At 36.6% G+C, this 18,560-nt stretch overlaps 2 protein-coding genes across 2 annotated transcripts in view; one reads left to right on the top strand and one right to left on the bottom strand.

Moving 5' to 3' along the window:
• The window catches only part of LOC121430695 (transcription initiation factor TFIID subunit 2-like), a 49,439-nt gene extending 45,382 nt beyond the window's left edge, over positions 1-4,057 (top strand). Inside the window, exons 25-28 of the mRNA XM_041628044.1 lie at positions 40-147; positions 701-868; positions 1,337-1,448; positions 1,950-4,057. Coding sequence (XP_041483978.1) covers positions 40-147; positions 701-868; positions 1,337-1,448; positions 1,950-2,194 — 633 coding nt within the window. The 3' untranslated portion in view covers positions 2,195-4,057. The remainder of the gene's footprint in view (positions 1-39; positions 148-700; positions 869-1,336; positions 1,449-1,949) is intronic.
• Positions 4,058-11,300: 7,243 nt separating this feature from the next.
• Positions 11,301-18,560, bottom strand: part of LOC121430693 (tyrosine-protein kinase SRK2-like) — a 57,783-nt gene continuing 50,523 nt past the window's right edge. Inside the window, exons 11-12 of the mRNA XM_041628043.1 lie at positions 17,921-18,052; positions 11,301-12,730 (exon numbers count right to left, since the gene is read on the bottom strand). Coding sequence (XP_041483977.1) covers positions 12,522-12,730; positions 17,921-18,052 — 341 coding nt within the window. The 3' untranslated portion in view covers positions 11,301-12,521. The remainder of the gene's footprint in view (positions 12,731-17,920; positions 18,053-18,560) is intronic.

Below are 18,560 nucleotides of genomic sequence, written 5' to 3'. Positions count from 1 at the left end.
ATACCTTTAAGTATGGAATATTATTCTTTCTTTTTATAGCTTGGTTTTGTGGTGAATCTGAAGGAGAGAACGACGGCTGTAAATCCAGCCATCATGCCCGACGAAGCCGATGACGATAACTATGATGACGATGACGACATGGATAGTGTAAGTATTAAACGGATGTTTTGGGAATGGTACTTGCATGTATTGGCGTTTGGATATGCCGGGGGTTGGAGTACTTGCATGCATGGGCATATATAGGATGGGCCTCCCTAATTGGTCACTTTTGGGTGAAAAAAGCCTTAATAAATGGGGTATGGTTTTCGAGCTGGAAAATCCCTAATCATACACCTCCCTTTATTTTTATCTTGACTGATGTCCGTTGTTTGTGCTTGTCTATTCTATTTTTTGTTTAAGGATTGACTGGAATATTTTAAATTTTGGGGAAAATCCTTAAACAGGGGTCCTTTTTTGTAGAAAATCCTAAATAATTGATACCCTTTTCTTGAAGAAAAATCCTCATAAATATAGTTTTTTTTATGGGTTGCTTGGAGTTCGAGGTGAATCCCTTGTATCTTAATAATCAAGTATGCAGCGCTTAGAAACATTTGTATTAAGCGCTATATAAATGTTGCATATTATTATTATTATGAAGGAAAAGGTAAAACATCACTTTTGAATTCCCTAGTTTCACATATACACCTGTATTGACCTACAGGACAATCAAGGAGACTCCTTCGTTGAGGTAGAAGGCATGAGTGGTCCGTTGGGCGCGGACCGAAGCTTGTCACCAGACATGCTATCTCCTAGGATACCTAAAAGAGAGTCTTCATCTCCGATCCACGTGGACGTCGAAGGCGAAGATGATTTTGCCTCCTTAATAAAGGTACATGTATGTTCATCTTTTTATATTACAGTAAATAACAATGCAATTATATAAAGGGTTTAGTGTGTAAGTGTACGTCCGATCCCCTTTACACTTATGCGGGATTTTCTTGTTCTTACATGTACATATATGAAAGGGAATAATACTCTTAAACCAGGTGGTGATTTTTTACCTGATTGCTTTAAAGAAAGTATGAATACTTACAAGCAAGCAACTGGAGGACCAAGGGCATAAGGTCCTCTCCTAGGGACCTAGACATGAGGATAAATGCCTTACCAAAGGGCACTAGCACACCTAGTTATAATCAAATCTGGGTCATCGGAATCCGAAACCCCCGCTGTACCGACTGAGCTATCACGCCTCCTATTGTGGCTTGAGCACCCTGCAAAGGAAACAGATGAAAGTTATAATTCTGTGACCTTCCATCTTATATTTTTTTGTTTCCTTCCTTTTAATTTCATTTTTCAGAGGGAAAGACGTGGTAGCGAGGAAGGTGAATTTGACCCTTCACCCCTCGATCCTATTAAGGTCAAGGGTGAGATCAAAGAAGAGGAATCTCCACTGTCACCCTTAGAACCTGGTAAGAATAATTTAGATTGATTACACGTTCCCGTCACTATTTTTATTTATTGACTGATTATTATGAGTGAGTATATCCTCAAGCAGTAGTGATGTCAAGAATAGAAAATATAATATGTGTCTCATTAGAAAGAATTTACTTGAAATAAAATCACTCTCGAAATTAAGTGCATTGGAAATTCCAAATATAATCTTTGTGACTTATTGAATTGCGATCATTTTGTACGATGGGTTGCTCGAAGGTCCCCTTTTAAGAGAAAACTATAACAATATTACCCAGCGAGATTGCAATATACCAGGAGGTCAAAATTCAAATTTTAACGAAGAATCAATGGTTCAAAAAGATTCCGCAGCCACAGCAGTATTGTAAGATTGTTACAGGATACTTGAGTATAAGTCACATTACCTTTTATGACCCTTTCCCAAAGATGGAGTTGGGCTTTTGAACCTACATGTATGATTCACCTGTTTTATCATATGTTTTTGTTTTTTTTTCCTTTAGGTGAGGTGGATGATAGTTCCAGAGACAGCTTCTCTGGCGTTGCCAAGGATACGTCCATTCCAGGTTCCCCATCCTCCTCCCACGCAAGCCTACAAAGAGACGACTCCCGCTCCTCGTTATTCAGTGATCCGGGCAAGATGTCTTCCCATCAGCATCATAAGAAGAAGAAAAGCAAGCACAAGCACCGGCATAAACACCGGCATGAGAAACCTGAGAGAGAATTACAGCGATCCACCACTCTGTGATTTTGAGCTCATCCCTACTATAGTGAGGACAGCTTACACATGGATGAAAGACCTAGAGCATTTCATCACTTGAGATTTTGAGCTGATCTCCATCATCGAGGATTGAGGGGACTATAGGCTTACAGCAATTCATCGACTTGTGATTTTGAGCTGACCTGTATTGTAGTTGGGAATGGCACACATGGACTGTAGATTCACTGCTATCCAAATTGTTCAAGCATATCCCTATCATAGAGAGGACAGATCACACATGGACTGTTGACTTACAGCAATCCATCAACTTGTGATTTTTAGTTTATCCCTACCATAAAGAGGACACTCAGATCACAAATGGACTGTTGACTTACCGCAATCCATCAACTTGTGAGTTTGAGCTGATCCACATCGTAGCTTGGAAGGTCACAGAGGGACTAAAGAATCACATCAATTCGTTAACTTGTGATTTTAACCTCATCTCTACCAGAGAGGGGACAGCTCACACAGGGACGAAAGACTTTTCAGCATTCTTTTAGCAATCAATCAACTTGTCATTTGAGCTTATCTCTATCATAGAAGGGACAGCTTCCAGCAATCCACCAATTTGAGCTGATCCCTAGTGTAGAGGGAGAGCTCAAACGGGGACAAAGACTAAATAGCAATCCATCAACTTCCAATTTTTAGTTTATTCCTACCATAGAGGGATGGCTCACAAAGGGACGGTAGAGCAATCCATCAATTTGAGAGTTTAAGCTGTTCCCCATCATAGAGAGGACAGCTCACACATACGGACTGTAGACTTACCGCAAATCATCAACTTGTGAGTTTTAGCTTATCCTTATCATAGAGGGGACAGTGCACACAGGGACTAATGTGAATTAGAGCAATCTACTACATTGTTATTTTGAGCATGTCCCTGTCATTAATAGGACAGCGCAGACAAGGGCGTGTGACATGCTGCATAAGTGGTGATTGATCCAATCGACTCAACTATGGAAAGCCAGTGACCCCAACATTTATAAAATGCATCATACTTTCAAAGTGTATTCTGAATATGGTGAACACAGACATGCATGTATCATTATCCTGACAAACCAGTGTGCTGTGGTTTGTTTTCAAAGAGAATATGTCTACTTATTGTGTCGAAATGTCGTGCTGTAGCTGTTCTGGCTCTCGCCTTGTAATCAGAGGGTCGTGTGTTCGAATACCACCATGGCCTGGCGTCCTTTGGTGAGGCATCAATCCACACTTTGCCACTCTCACCCAGGGTCCCATAACACAAAGGTTAGCGATTGATCGTACGCTTGATTGTACATTGTAGTCTATGGAATCAATCGTAGAAAAATGATCATTGTGAAGTTTTGTGTTACGGGCCTTAGGTGGGAAACCGTCATTGTGGTCGGTTTAGCAAGTGGGCACCTAACGGGCTTCTAAAAGCTGCATGTATGAACTATGAATCCAGTGACCTGATAATAATAATTGTGAAGCATTTTTAGCATTCCAAGACTGTTATTATTATTCTATTTGAAGAAATACGACATTTATGGATTTCCATATTTGAGAATGATCAGATCAATCACATCTCTTTGTGAGAGGCAGCCCTGTTTTACCATCCCATTGCGTTGGTATTATCAAAGAAAAGATGAATTAATAATCATAAGAAATGCTGACACAGGTATTGGCAATACTTTGGGCAAGAGATGGGTTATCGTTGAGCCCTTGGTTTGAAGGAAACTGTTTTTATGCTCAGTATCTATGTAATCACAAGAAGGCAGGCAAGAGCACATTAATGGGTTGTTATCCTACAACTGTCATCACCATCATCCTCAGAAGCATAATAATAATAGGCATATAGTGCCATCTATCTAGAAATATTCTATTCCAAGGCACGTTGTTGTTATTATCATCATTATCACATTATTACATGTAGCATCTGACCATCATCATTACCATCACCATCATCATCGTCGTCGTCATCATCACCACCATCATCATCTTTATCATCATCATCATCACCATCATCATCATGAGCATCAACATGAGCATCATCACCATCGTAATCATCACCATCATTATCATCATCATCGTCATCATCTTGAGCATCATGACCACCATCATGACCATCATCATCACCATCGTCGTCATCACCACAATCATCATCTTTATCATCATCACCATCATCATGAGCATCATCATCGTCAATAAGACCTCGAACTAAAATCATATCAGTCATCACTGATTCAGACAATTTCCACACCTTTTCTCTCACAGCATGGAACCAGAGCCCCATCTCACAAAAAGTTCCAATTGATCCAATCAATCGCAAACTATGGAAAGCCAGCAAAGTCAACATCTAAAATGCATGTTTGTTCAAAAAAATCTCGTTATGAATGTATATCCATGAATTCCTTGATTTCTTGACAATTTGGTGAGTTCCCCTTTGTTTACAAAGGAGATTTTGCAAATTTCCTTGTAGAAAAAAATTATGACACTGATAGATTTCCATAGAGTTACGATTGATCCAATCAATCGTAATTCTTTGTAATACTGGGCCCAGGTCTTTCCCCATCAGCATTTTTATCTTTTCATCAATACACCCCTTAACTTCTGTACTTTTTCTGGACCCTGTCTCACAAAAGATGTGTTTTTTTTTATCAATCACTATTCAATTAACCCTATCAATCAGGTCTGGAAAACAAAGCAGTGACTTAACCCTAATGGCCTGTATTCTCATAAGAGGTTTTAATTGTACCATGGTACAAACCATGTTCTATGAAGATTTATATCATTAACCTGTTTAAATTAACGCACACTTTGCCAAAAGCGCACATTCCATTGGATTTAGCTATTGAGGGTTAAGTCTATTGTATAGGTGAATGCACTTTTCTGATTGTAAACAAATAATGATATTGCTTTGTCATATTTAGAGGACAAGAATTGAAAGTGCTTCCCAGATGGTGGTGTTGGAGACTTTCCATAGTTGAGATTGATATAAGATTAATTTGATCAATCACAACTAACTTTGTGAAATGGGGCCCTGACATTCCTTCTCGCACCTGTTCTCAATATGAAAATTAGATGGAATAATGGAGTAATGTCTGCAGCGATTACATGAATAGTCTCTTGGATATTTATTTATTTGAAAATAACCATCATATGTACCACCAGGCACCGGCAAAATATGAAAATCACATTTAAAAAAACAATCACATATCATCATTAAATATAATGTACACATAGAAAGAAGTGATCAGTAGTACATAGTCGATATCATTGGTATGTCTAATTAAGTACAATATAGTAAATTAAGTACTTTACAATTGTACCAATTTTTGGTCATCATAGAAAAAAAAATGGAAGTTAATGTTTGAAAGGCAAATAAAACACAAAATAATCATGATGCATTAATTATACATATCTTTTTGGTGTACAAGATCAATTCAATGTTATTTCTGAGGAGTTGTGCCATGCATTTTATCCCAACTACGAGTACTGCATGGTCCAAAACAGGTTAATAAAATCACTGTACCTATCCAATGAAGACACGCACTGAATTGCACTATCTGGTTTAAGGAAACGTGATATTACTGGTATAAATTGTCGGGTGCATGCACCCTTTGATAAACAACCTTTGCATGAAGGCAAATCCATGAATGAATGTCTGATTCACTTTCTAGTTCATACCAAAAGCTATTCACTGTACTGCTCTCAAACTCTCATGGCTTTAGAAATCCATGAAGTAAAAAAAGGGTGAGGGTGATTGGTTAGTAAATGGAATTGCCCAAAATATTCCTAAATGGCTCACTAAAGAGCTACATGTATTTGTTTTGATCCTTTTTGTTACTTTTAAAGAGATATTGGACTCTTTCCATGACATTTCAACTTGTACATATTGTTTATTATGTGTAAATTATGTACTGTAATGTAATAAAAGTAACCAAAATCATACTGCTCTATGAGTTGTTTTTTCCTTATTTTTCAACTATATACATGTCACGTAATTCCTAATGTGAGCTGCATTAAAATGAGTTATTTTCTGATGAAAAACTTCTTCACATAAATTCATTTGCAAATATGATGTCATGAAGGCTAGCTGTATTAATTTCAATCTAGGGTTGAGGTTCAATAATTACAGTTCTTGCAAATGCTGGTAGATGGGTAGCCCTTCAAAAAAGAATTGAATAGTTTCACAAAACTATTCATAAATCATGCATGACAATGTACCAGTGACCTGGGGAGTATTTTGATTTAACAAAAAGCCAGTCGGAGTCACTTGTTTTGATTTTTCACAAGTATCAGTTATACTTAGAATTTTTTCGACCTCGGAGAGTACTATATACCTTATCGTCGAAAGAAATTACGGTAGGGGGGAGGGTAGTCGCGTATTACAACAGCCACTTCATGCTTACTATTTGAGTTGGGTCTGCAGACAGTAGCAGAGCTGTTGATAGTGTAGTCTTATGCAAGGATCAAATGAATAATTTAAAATAACGATATAAAAAATTGTTTTGTGTTGTTTTTGCTTCTGTTATTCAAATTTTCAAGAATGTAATTCCGGAAATTAAGTGTTTTTTTTTGTTTCCCTTGCCCTCGCCACGTCACATGACTTTCGCTGAAAGGTGGGTTTTCCATTGGAAATAGCCTCTGTCTGCTCGAACTTTGAGCATGCACTTATTGATTGTAGTCCAATATAATATATAATTTTAAGTTAGTTATTTTTTGTATATATGAAAAAAGGTTATCAAATTCACATTTTACGATCAAGGATGCAAGCCCTTCCTGCTTTCTTTGCTCAAGTTTGTATCCATTATTCACTACACTATCAAGAGCTATCGCTCTACATGCAGCCAGGAGACACAACTCATACAGCAGGCAAGAAGTGGCTGTTCTAATATGCGACCACCTTCCCTTCTGTAACTTACCCTTTGGACGATAAGGTATACACTCTCCGAGGTTGAAAAAAGTCTTGAGTTCATGAACATGAATTCAGGTCATGTGACTTGAAGTGTCCTGACTCGAGGTCAACTCTAAGAGGCCTTGAGGGGTCAATACAGTCTTCTACTGTGTAACTAACCTACTTGGATTGTGGTTTCCTCTGAAATTCATTTGCAAAGATGGTGACTTTCCTTTATACATGAAGTAAAATCTATATTGCATTCACTATACTTGCACTAAATGGTAATTTATGAATGAGTGATGTGTATTTTACTTCTAAATCGTGCAGTACTGTACATGTACGTGTCTTGAATGTTGATCACAAAATCAACATTTAATTCATTTCAGCCTTTATTTCTTGAGCAGTATACAATCCACAATTGATATGGCAAGATTCAAAAAATAATTCAGTCTCTATTTTAAATTACTTTTTCACGATCTGATATAAATTACATTTTGTATTAAAGCCAATGATCATGTACTTTACTACTGAGAATATGTATCACTATCAATTCCCCAACACTTGTCATTGCCAATCATTGTCGATATAAAAAACATGTGGTTCAATTCTTACTTCCAGTTTTCCTTGATTTAAAGTTTTTGAGTCATGATCAATTTTAATCAATCAACGACAATTCATATTCATGAAACACATAATTAAAGTGCAAAGAATAGTATTACATGTACGTTACGTGGCATAATTAAAGGATGAGCAATCATTAAGGCAGAAAAGAGTCTTGTAAACCAAATAATGTTAATCTGAGTAAAGCAATAACTGGAATGGTACATATACATGTAAAAAATTGCATTTGAAAGAGTTTCTTTTCGGGGAATAAGTTTAGGTCCATACATGTCATATATACAAAGTGAAACTTACAGTTAAAATTGTTGAAGATACCGATATAAAAACCATTTTTTCTTTACTGGGCAGTGCACTTTTTACCCCAGAATAATACAAGGCTTTATGAATAGGACAATGAGGGTGCTTGTATATATTCTGTGTACATAATCCAATATATTTACTTTGTCACTGCTTGATGTACCTCAAGCCAAGATGATATTGAATATCTAAAATGGCACAATTGTTGTCATCAAACCAGAAAACTGATGTAATTTTTTTTTTAATTAATGATTATCTCCACGACAGTTCCCGATCTTGCAGGAAATATCTTTATGATTGCAATGTTCAATTCAATTGATTGATTCAGTTTTAAAGGGGAAGTTCACCCTGACATAAAGTTTGTTCTTAAAATAGCAGAAATATTGCCTAAGGTTTGAGAAAAATTCATCAAAGAATTAAAAAGTTATTAGAATTTCAATTATTTGATTTGTGACGTCATATGCGAGCAGCATTCCTACATAGCGAATGGTAAAAAATTGATGAAATCTCATTTTCTCAGAAAATTGAAAATGGTTTTTTCTGTACCTTTTGTATATCAATATAAAAATCATGTCACACCCGATGATGAATAGAAAACAAAATTAAGTCATCAGGAACCTTACAAAATTTGAAATTCATGCATTTTATATTACATAACATATGGGGCAGCTGCTCGTTTATGACGTCACAAATCCAAAACTTTGAATTCTAATAACTTCCTTAATCTTTAATGGATTTTCCTCAAACCTTCGGCAATATTTTCTATTATTTTTTCTGCTATTTTACAACAAACTTTTCTTCAGGGTGAACTTCCCCATTAAAACAAACAGACATTCTTTTATGATCCATTATATCATATCACCAGACTTGTATACTTGTTTTAATCTCTTCCCTGCATTCCCTTATTTGTTTCTATTCAAATTTCATAGATTAATATGAAATGACATCTTCCTTGGGCAAAAATGGAACAGATGTACATGGCATTGCTGAAGAGCAAAGAGATACGAAACAGATTTTTATGAAGAAGAATTTTTTAAGCAACAATCAAAGTTATACCCACCAGTATAGAAAGACCACCTGATCACAATCACAAGTTTGGTTCCCCTCAAATACATATTTCATTTAAATATATCTTCAAATTCAATACCTGTACATCTAACTACATGTATCTATCTGTCTTAATGTCATGAAGACATCAAAAATTGTCAACATTGTTGAGAATGGATGCTGTATTTTATATGGACACATCAGTGATTCTCTGACTTCATACATGTACATGTACTATAATAGTTCGAGCGACCCGACACTTTCAAGAAGTGGGTCTCTGTCACACAAAGCTTTGGAAATGATTAATAAATATAATACTAATAGCCCATTTTTATAAAGCGCTTTTCCCAGAATGGCCCAAAGTGCTTTACAGCATATTACAGTATTACCCCGGTCATTGGATTCATTTCAATTCTGCATGAAAAGTGCACAATTTCCACTCCCTGGGGAGCATTCCTTGCATTCATCACAGCCTCATTATGGCACTGGCATATTCAAACATACAATATCTTTTGCATCCTACCGGGTACCCATTTAGCACCTGGGTCGAGAGTGGCAAAGTGTGGATTAATGTCTTGCCAAAGGAAGCTAGACCGCGATGGGATTCGAACATATGACCCTCTGTTTACAAGGCGAGAGTCAGAACCACTACACCACGGCTCTTCCACAATTTTAGTAGACCATACCATATGGGAGGTAAGTGCAAGGTGGTCTAATAATTACTAATATTTCTATAATCTGTGCATGTATGTAACCATCAGATATCCGCAAGTTGAAAGTGCCAGTTTGAACCAGTGTAGTACATGTATGGGAAATAATTATTAGACCATACCATATGGGAGGCTTAGGACAATGGTCTAATAATTATCTCAAAAACTCTATACACTTTTTAATTCCTTTGAAAGAATGTTGCGAAGTTGATAAGCATATGTAATTATTTTCTGACCCACACATTCAGTAAAGGCGACTGCACACCTTACGATTGGTCTGCGACTCAATTTTGGAATAAAACGTAGTAGAATTTGATGCTTATATTGAGACTTAGAATATCTTACTGCGTAGTGTTCGAAATCATTGTACAAATACCTCTGTTCAAATCTGTGACTATGCTATCATCCTTCTTAGAATAAAAGCAAATTTAATATCTAGTCGTAATGACGTCGTAGCAGTCGTACGATTGGCTACGATTTGAAACTAATTTGGCCTTTACTCCAAAATAAAGGGTTGCAATCTTTCAAAATGGTTATATTAGTATTTATTCAATTGATTTTAACCTCAAAGAAAATGATATGTTCCATTCACGTTTTCAGAAAATGAGCAAAATGCGATTTGTTCCAAAATCGGATCGCGAACAGTTGTTAGGTGTGCAGTGGCCTCAGCACATTCACTCAATGTATCTCGCTCTGCAATAGTTCAACTGATACAAAGTATTTTCTCTGTGGAAGGAAATCTGTCAATACCACTTAGAAGAATAGGAATGAATAAAATAGGTAAGTACTTTCAAGATTCTGGTTTAGAATAGGCCTCTATATTCAGACACAAATTTTCCTAGCTATACCGGTAAGCTCTTATTGTGTATAGTACTACATATAAGTTCCAGTGATTATTATTAACAGTCAGCAAGACACATGTTTGAAAATAGCCGTGCCTTGCGAAATCTGGACTGATATCTCAAGATCATGGCGCTCTTGATTCTGTTGAGACTTTGACACTTGACACAAATTCATCGTAGATCGTGATCTCGAAGGTGTCATGCGTTTTCTTAGATATCAGATCAATGTGGTGTGGTACATGTAGCTCCAAACGTGATGACTAAAATCCTTTAACCCTTTGAACCCGATAGGCCGGAATACCAGCCTGCCAGTAAACGCGCAAATACCCGATTCGGCCTACAGCCATGTGACTTCAAAAGCATGGATTCTAAATGTTAGGGGATCTTCGAAAATGACGTCATCCTTCTAGTACGTGTAGGAATATTTAGTCGATAATTTCAGTCAATGTCTGCAATGATTTCGGAAGGATTTAGCTTAAAAAATGGCCAAAATATGTCACTTTTTTTGTGGTTGCTCGTGTCGTATGTGTGGTAACACACGGTGTAATACGCGGCGAGTCACGTGCTTACTATGGGGAAGCAATTGGTATATCTGACTTTGGTGAAAACAGTGATTTTGAGCCCAAAACAGACACTAAATTTGATATTTCTGATTGTAGACTAGGTCTTCGAGAAGCCAAACAACTTCAGCCTGCTCGGTCCGGGTACTAAGGGGGGGGGAGGTGCCGTTGGGTCTCGAATCATGGGAGATTGTGTGAATGTGGTCGAGAAGTCATTTATGTGCAAATAATTCAGGGTGTATGTCATGGCCGCCCCTAATAATTCCGAGTTCAAAGGGTTAAGATCATGGACACAATTATAGTAGTCATCCAGAAAAACCTTAGACAAGTCTCATTGGTGTTATGAATAGAAGCTTTTCCTAGGTATCAACTTAAATCTAATCGGATCATGATATTGCAACTCCAATCACACGAAGCAATCATCAAGGAAATTGAGGATATTCCCAAAGGCATCATATATGTACATATCAGAACCAAAGAGCATTTTTTGAAGGCACAACTAAAATTTCACAGGACTATAATATCCCGGCTACATTGGCACAAAGTAATCATCCAGAAAGTTGAGGATAGTCTGGAAGACATTATGCATGTGAGAACCAAGGAGTACTTCTTGAAGGCACAACTAAAATCCCAAAGGATCATCATACTATGACTTGAAACAAAGAATTTATCCAGGAATTTCTTTATAGTTTTAAATGTGTTCTGCATAGAAGCATTTTCCTAGATAACACTACATAGGATTGCCTCTTAATGTACATGTAGAGTCTCACAAATAGAGCAGAAGCATTTTCCTAGATGTTAAAATAAAGGACCATTTCTTGGGTCACAACTAAAGTCCCTCATGATCAAGATACTTTGGCTTCGTTGACACATACAAGATGCTCTAGGAAGTTTAGAATAGGTGTCTTCCTTATCAGAACTAAGGAGTATTTCTTGGAAGCACATCTAAAATTCCACAAGGACCATGATATTCCGGCTTCATTGACACAAAGTAATAATCTAGGAACTTATAGTACCAAAATGTTCTGCAAAGAAGCATTTTCCTAGACCATACAACCTCGGATTAACTCTTATCATAGAGTTTCAAACATACAAGCATGACCATTTTCCTTCATGGATTAAGGATTATTCTCTCACAACTAAAATCAGGATCATGGTATTCTGGTTATGTTGCACACAGTAATCATCAAGGAAGTAGGAGTCTCAAAGAAGTCCTGCACAGAAGTAATTTCTTAGATGGTCACATTCCTCAAGATCATGGTATTCCTTTAACTCTCTTTGTTGACACAAAGCAATCATCACGGAACTTCCTTCTAGTCTCAGAGGTTTCTTGCATAGGAATATTTTCCTAGATATCGAAACCTCTTCAAGTCGCGACTAAAATCCCTCCGGATCGTGGTATTCCGGCTCCGTCGACACAAAGTAATCATCAAGGAAGTTGTAGAGAGTCTCAAAGGTGGGTCTCTGTTGTGGTGATTCATTCCAACATTTCATCATGATATCATAGAGAGAGTCGGGGCAGTACATCGGCTTGGGCATGCGGTATCCACTCTTCACTTCTTGCAATGCTGTCTGGTTGTCCATACCTGAACAAAAGAGAGAGAGAGTGAAAGAAAAAAAAGATAAACAGAGAGACAGAGAATAATTACCGCGTTTACACTTAATCGGCTTTTGGTTTATCTTGCACTGCATTTACACGCTGTTACAGCTAGCAGTTCAGAACCGCGAGCCGATGCAAAAACCTGAAATGATACACACACCAACAATATACGTCATAATAAAGACAACGCTGGATCTGTGCGCTTACAATTACGTCACAATGGTAAAGTTAATGAAATGCGCACAAATTGCGGATGCAGAATCGGTTTTCTGTTTACACAGAGTAAAAAAGCTGATTCTGCATCGGCTCGCGGTTCAGAACCTACATGTACTACTTTGGTGGTGCAATTGCCGGTTCTGAACTGTGAGCCGATGCAAGTTAATCGCGTTTACACGCTATGAAAAAGCCGATTCAAAAGCCGATTAAGTGTATACACGGTATATATAACCCTAATTCAAATAGAGAGGGAGCATGCACTTACATAATGTTGTATAATTTCGTAACCGCATCGCAAATTTGGTCTTAAAAAAGTTCTACAAGATTTGGAAGTAAACAACAAGCGGCATGGTTGAACAATTTTGCGTGGCAGAATTATCACGAAAAAGAGGGGGGGCGGAATCTGCCCCAACCCCCCCCCCCTCCTCCGCCCTTTTAGTATTGACTTTAAAGAAAGTTTATATAAACCAAATTTTAAGACTGATTAAAACAAAGGTTACATGTAGATGTAGAAATTGAAAAGGTAGATGGAATGCCAAATATACATGTAGGATCTAGAGAGAACTATTTGAATAAATGGGGAGAAAGCTATGGGATCCCCACTTGAAATACAAAAAAAACATGCTGAAAACAACTAAAACACTAGAAAATACAATGTAAAAACAATTGAAAACAAATAATACTTCAAGTCATTAAAACCCCATTCTACATACTTGAGGTTAAGTGCAGATATCCCTGTAAAATCTTTTAAGGACAAGTCCACCCCAACAAAAAGTTTATAGAAATAAAGGAGAAAATTAAAAAAGCATAACACTAAAGACTCTCATCAAAATCGGTGGTAAAATAAGAAAATTGTGACATTTTAATATTTCGCTTATGCTTCATAAACAGTTATTATGCACAAGTCTGATTGATATCCAAATAAGAGTCCATGTATGTTGTTTTTTAAGGTTTGAATTTCATATTTCAATTTTTAAAGATTTGACAATAATGACTGACTTGACTGAACCAAAATATAATTGCACATGTTCAGGGAGGAATAAAACTTTGGTTGTTTGAAGGTTTGCATGGTGGCATGTACAGTCGCTGATGTGTTTTACGGTACACCATGTGGAGTGTTATAGAAACAGTGGATATAGAAGAAAAAAGGAAATGGATAGGCGAGAAAGTGGAGATATGAGAGTAGAGTATTCGAATGTAGTCCTGAAAAGGACTGTAAACCAGAAGGAATTGATGAGTTGAGAACAGCTTGAGTAGAGCTGATGAGGAGATGCTGGCTTGAGTCGGCGAGTAGAGATGATGAGTAGAAGCAGTAGAGAGACTCAACGTTTCGGGTAGGTTGACTGTCCGTCTTCAGGAAAGAATACTCTACTCTCAAATCTCCGCTTTCTCGCCTATCCATTTCCTTTTTTATTCTTCTATCCACTGTTTCTATAACACTCCACATGGTGTAACATAAACCACATCAGCAAATAGAACTTTGTTTCACATGAGAAAGAGGACACAATTGAAATTTCATATTCCATATAAAAGAAATAGTGAGTGGATGATATCATCAGTTCCCTCATTTGTATACCGCCCAGGATGTGCATGACTGTTTTTTGAACTTCAGCAAAACTTTAAAACTTCATAACTTTATCATTTTACATCTGACTTTGATGAAAATTTAGTGTTATGCTCGTTGGATTTTTCTCCTTTTATTCAAATCAACTTTATGTTTGGATGAATTTCCATGAAATAAATAATAGTATACATTATAGAATTGGTACTGACATCCCTGCAATCTGATTGGTCAATTGTCATGCATTGAATTTTACTGGACAGACGACTGATATCACAACGATGGCTCACGATATCCATTGTAAACAAGCTATCGTACATGAGGTCATTGTGATGTCATAGCGCATGTACTGTTGCACTTGTTTATGTAATAGGTCAGAATACATGTACAAAAGAGAGAGAGATATTTGAAACTGATTTGTTGAGAAGGTCCCTGAAAGCATTGAAACACTTGTATTGTCCCTGAAAGCATTGTATTAAAGTCATCCCTTTCAATCAGAACTAACGGAAAGAGACTGACCATCCTCTTGCTTTGGGGAGGTCAAGATTTTATTTTTATTTTTGAAGATCTATTTGAAGGTGGTTTGATTGGTCTTCAGACTGTCAAAAGCTGTGTATGGGAGGTTGGACCCTTGATTCTTCGACGATGGTGCCTACAGATTTTACAATAAGGACCAACTTGATTGAACCAAATAGTATTAAACAATGCTAATTGCACATGTTCAGGGAGGAATTAATCGTTGTTTCACACAACACAGAGAAAATTTGAATATTTCATATTTTGAGTAATAAAATACAAAGGAAATAGTGAGAGAGTGATGTCATCATTCTCCTCAATTGCATACAGACCTGGATGTAATTGTGAAATTTAGCAAAACTTTAAAAGTCATAACTTTCTTATTTTACATCCGATTTTGATGAAATTTACAGTCTTATGCGTGTTGGATTTTCTCTTTTTATTCAAATCAACATTTTGTTGGGGTGGACTTGTCCTTTAAAGATGTCATGCCAATCTTCTTAAACCTTCACTTTCCTTTTAAATTTAAGTACCGGCCCTCAAGTTGTGGGCGGAAAATCTAAAAAAGCAAATAGAAAAATATTGAATGAAGACGTGATTGGGTGTGTACTTTATTTAATATTCAATGCAATAACGAAACTTGGATTGAGAGGTTTTCTCATGAAATCTGAAAGAAGGCTCATCTCTCTTTGCTTAATGAATAATATCGCATGAAATTCAAGCCAGTTGTATGAAAAAAGTTAATTTCTGATTACATAAATGACATAGAGTAGGATTTAGTAATTTCACATTCTACTCAGTTAAAGTGCCATTAACATGTTTAGGGGACACGCTGTAGTGTACAATGCTTGGTATGATCATGGACCTACATGTAATCCATGCTATGATCATCCTCTTTAAAACCAGCGATGTAGTTTTCACTGTTTTTAAAAACAGCACACAAACAAATAATTCTTGGTGTGGCCGTATGCTCTTGACAGACAACACTCAAAATCTGAAGGACAGAAAGTGGTTGTAAACAAAGACCTAGATCATTGTGAAAATAGTACAATGCACCCAAAATTCAAAAATTAGCTAAACATTATATCATCATTGGTGTGTGAGCTTACAATCAGAGTCCTGCAATTGTTCAGTTTTCCCTAGATTGAGAATTGTGATTAAGTAATTGCAGTATACACGGTAGAGCAAGGCATTGATATTTCAACAAGTAAAGTCCAAGAAGCAATTCGGTAGTGTGCCTGTGACAAGAGAAATTTCTTGGCACGGGCACACTGGTATCATTTTAGAGCAATATCAAGTAACGTACACTGACAATATACATGGTATTTCGTTAAATTTTTTTTTTCCATAAAAAATTCAAAGATGGCCGTCATAATAGCAAATTCTTAATGGTCATCTGCAATGAAAACATATAATTCATTCTCTAGACACTTAATGTTATGTTTTTTTAATGGTTGAAATGTAATGATACACTAGAAAATGGCTATTTCTGACTCAACTATTTTGGAAATGTCTGTTGAAAAATGTCAAGGTGATTATAATCCACTTTGTACATATTTTTTTTTTACATATTTATATGAACTTCTCTCTTGCAGTGGGTTGAAAATTTTACTTACACTGTTAAAAGGATACATGTAGTTGCGGACAGAAATTTTGTAACTCGTTTTAAGCATGTACTTAACACATTTAACCCTATCTAGGCCGGGGTATTTTGGGAGTTCATATGGCTGGGGGGGGGGCCTCCCAGCCCCCCCTTGAGATCTCGGCCGTCGACTGCGCGATCGCGCCGAAAATTGGCATGCAGGTTGTCTGGGATATAATCTACAAAATTGTATAGTATTTTTTTTCATGCGAATTGTTAATACGTAATTATGCTAATTTATGTGTAATTAGTATGCAAAATCATACTTTTTCCTCTAACTCCATAAATAAAGCTCCAAATGTTCTAATTTTTGGCATAGAATCTCTTTGTGATGTTCTTAGCAAGTGTACATGAAAAAAATTGTGATATCAGATCAATTTCTTATGTAATTTATTGTTTTTTGCAATTTCTTTGTTTTTTGGACCTTTTGTTTTTCATTGTTTTATCAATGAAATTTGTTGGGGACTCTTCTAAGATCATAAACAGCATAAAATACATACATTTAGGCCAGCAAAACTAAAAATAATCATACATTTATGGTTTTTGGTTGAAAACACTATTTACATCGACTTTGTACACAAAATCACGTTTTTGAGCAATTTTTGGTCTGACATGCACTTACATAACGTTGTGTAACTTTGGAACCGCGTACCTGGGTGATGCAAAATTGGTCTCAAAAGTTGCACAAGACTTGAAAGTAAAAAGTCAGCGAGCAGCGCGGTCGAAAAATTTTGCGCGGCGAAAATATTACGCGACTCGGGGGGGGGCCTCGCCCGGCCTAGATAGGGTTAAAAAAAAACACATTTAAATCAAAGAATATAAGTTGTAAAAAAAATTGAATTATTGATAGTTTTCACAAGTTTTTATTTTGAGTAAATGATGATTTTATGTTTCATAGTGCCATATATGTGTGTGTAATGTAATATTCCAATTTGAAATGTATATGCAAAGTCAGCATATAAAATGCATGTTTGTTCAAAACATTTTCTAGATATGAACGTATATCCATATATTCATTGATTTCTTGACAATTTGGTGTGTTCTCCTTTGTCTACAAAGGACATTGTGCAAATTTCCTGCATAGAAATTATGACGCTGATGGATTTCCATAGAGTTACTATTGATCGGATCAATCGTAATTCTTTGTAAGACGGGGCCCAGATCAAACTTTCCCATGAAATTAGAGTTTACTACAGCAACATTCATTTATCTCCAGGAAATATTTCATGCTTCCAATTTACCTGGGTATGGGGTCTTGCCCTTAGTAGCAATCTCCGAGAGCAGAATACCAAATGACCAAACATCAGACTTTACACTAAACGTCCCATAGAGGGCAGCCTCCGGAGCAGTCCACTTTACTGGAAATTTACTCCCTGTTCAGAAAATCAAAATAAAACAATTATTGGAGAATGATATAATGCTAAATGTTTACATGTATATACATCTCTGGGCGCTTCATAGAGAGTTAAGTGTGACTTTAACCCGTTGAATACTTACCGGTAATTCTCTTCTTCCCATAGACTTTGTACAGGTATAACCCGGTTCCAGTTGTCAACGGATTAATAGAGGTGGCACAACATTTGCTTCATGCTTATTTCATCTGAAATTTAGGGTTAGGGTTCCAATAGGATTTTTTTAGGTTTAGGGTAGGGTATGGTGTCACAGAATTCCCAGCTTTTCAAGAAAACAAAATTCCCTGATTTTTCCCCGATAAGTTTTAAAAATCCCTGATGATTATTTGAGCCCATTCCCAGTTTCGCACGTTTTCTACGTTGTTGTAGTGAATTACGAGTATTCTCAGTAAAAAAAAAACAATCATGTAAAACTAATTACCGTAGTACTACTGTATTACACAGGCTGTAATGGCCTCCCTTATCCCCA

The sequence above is a fragment of the Lytechinus variegatus genome, chromosome 17 (assembly GCF_018143015.1).
Source record: "Lytechinus variegatus isolate NC3 chromosome 17, Lvar_3.0, whole genome shotgun sequence".
NCBI classification, from domain to species: Eukaryota; Metazoa; Echinodermata; class Echinoidea; order Temnopleuroida; family Toxopneustidae; genus Lytechinus; species Lytechinus variegatus.
This window is presented reverse-complemented; position numbering and strand designations above follow the sequence as displayed.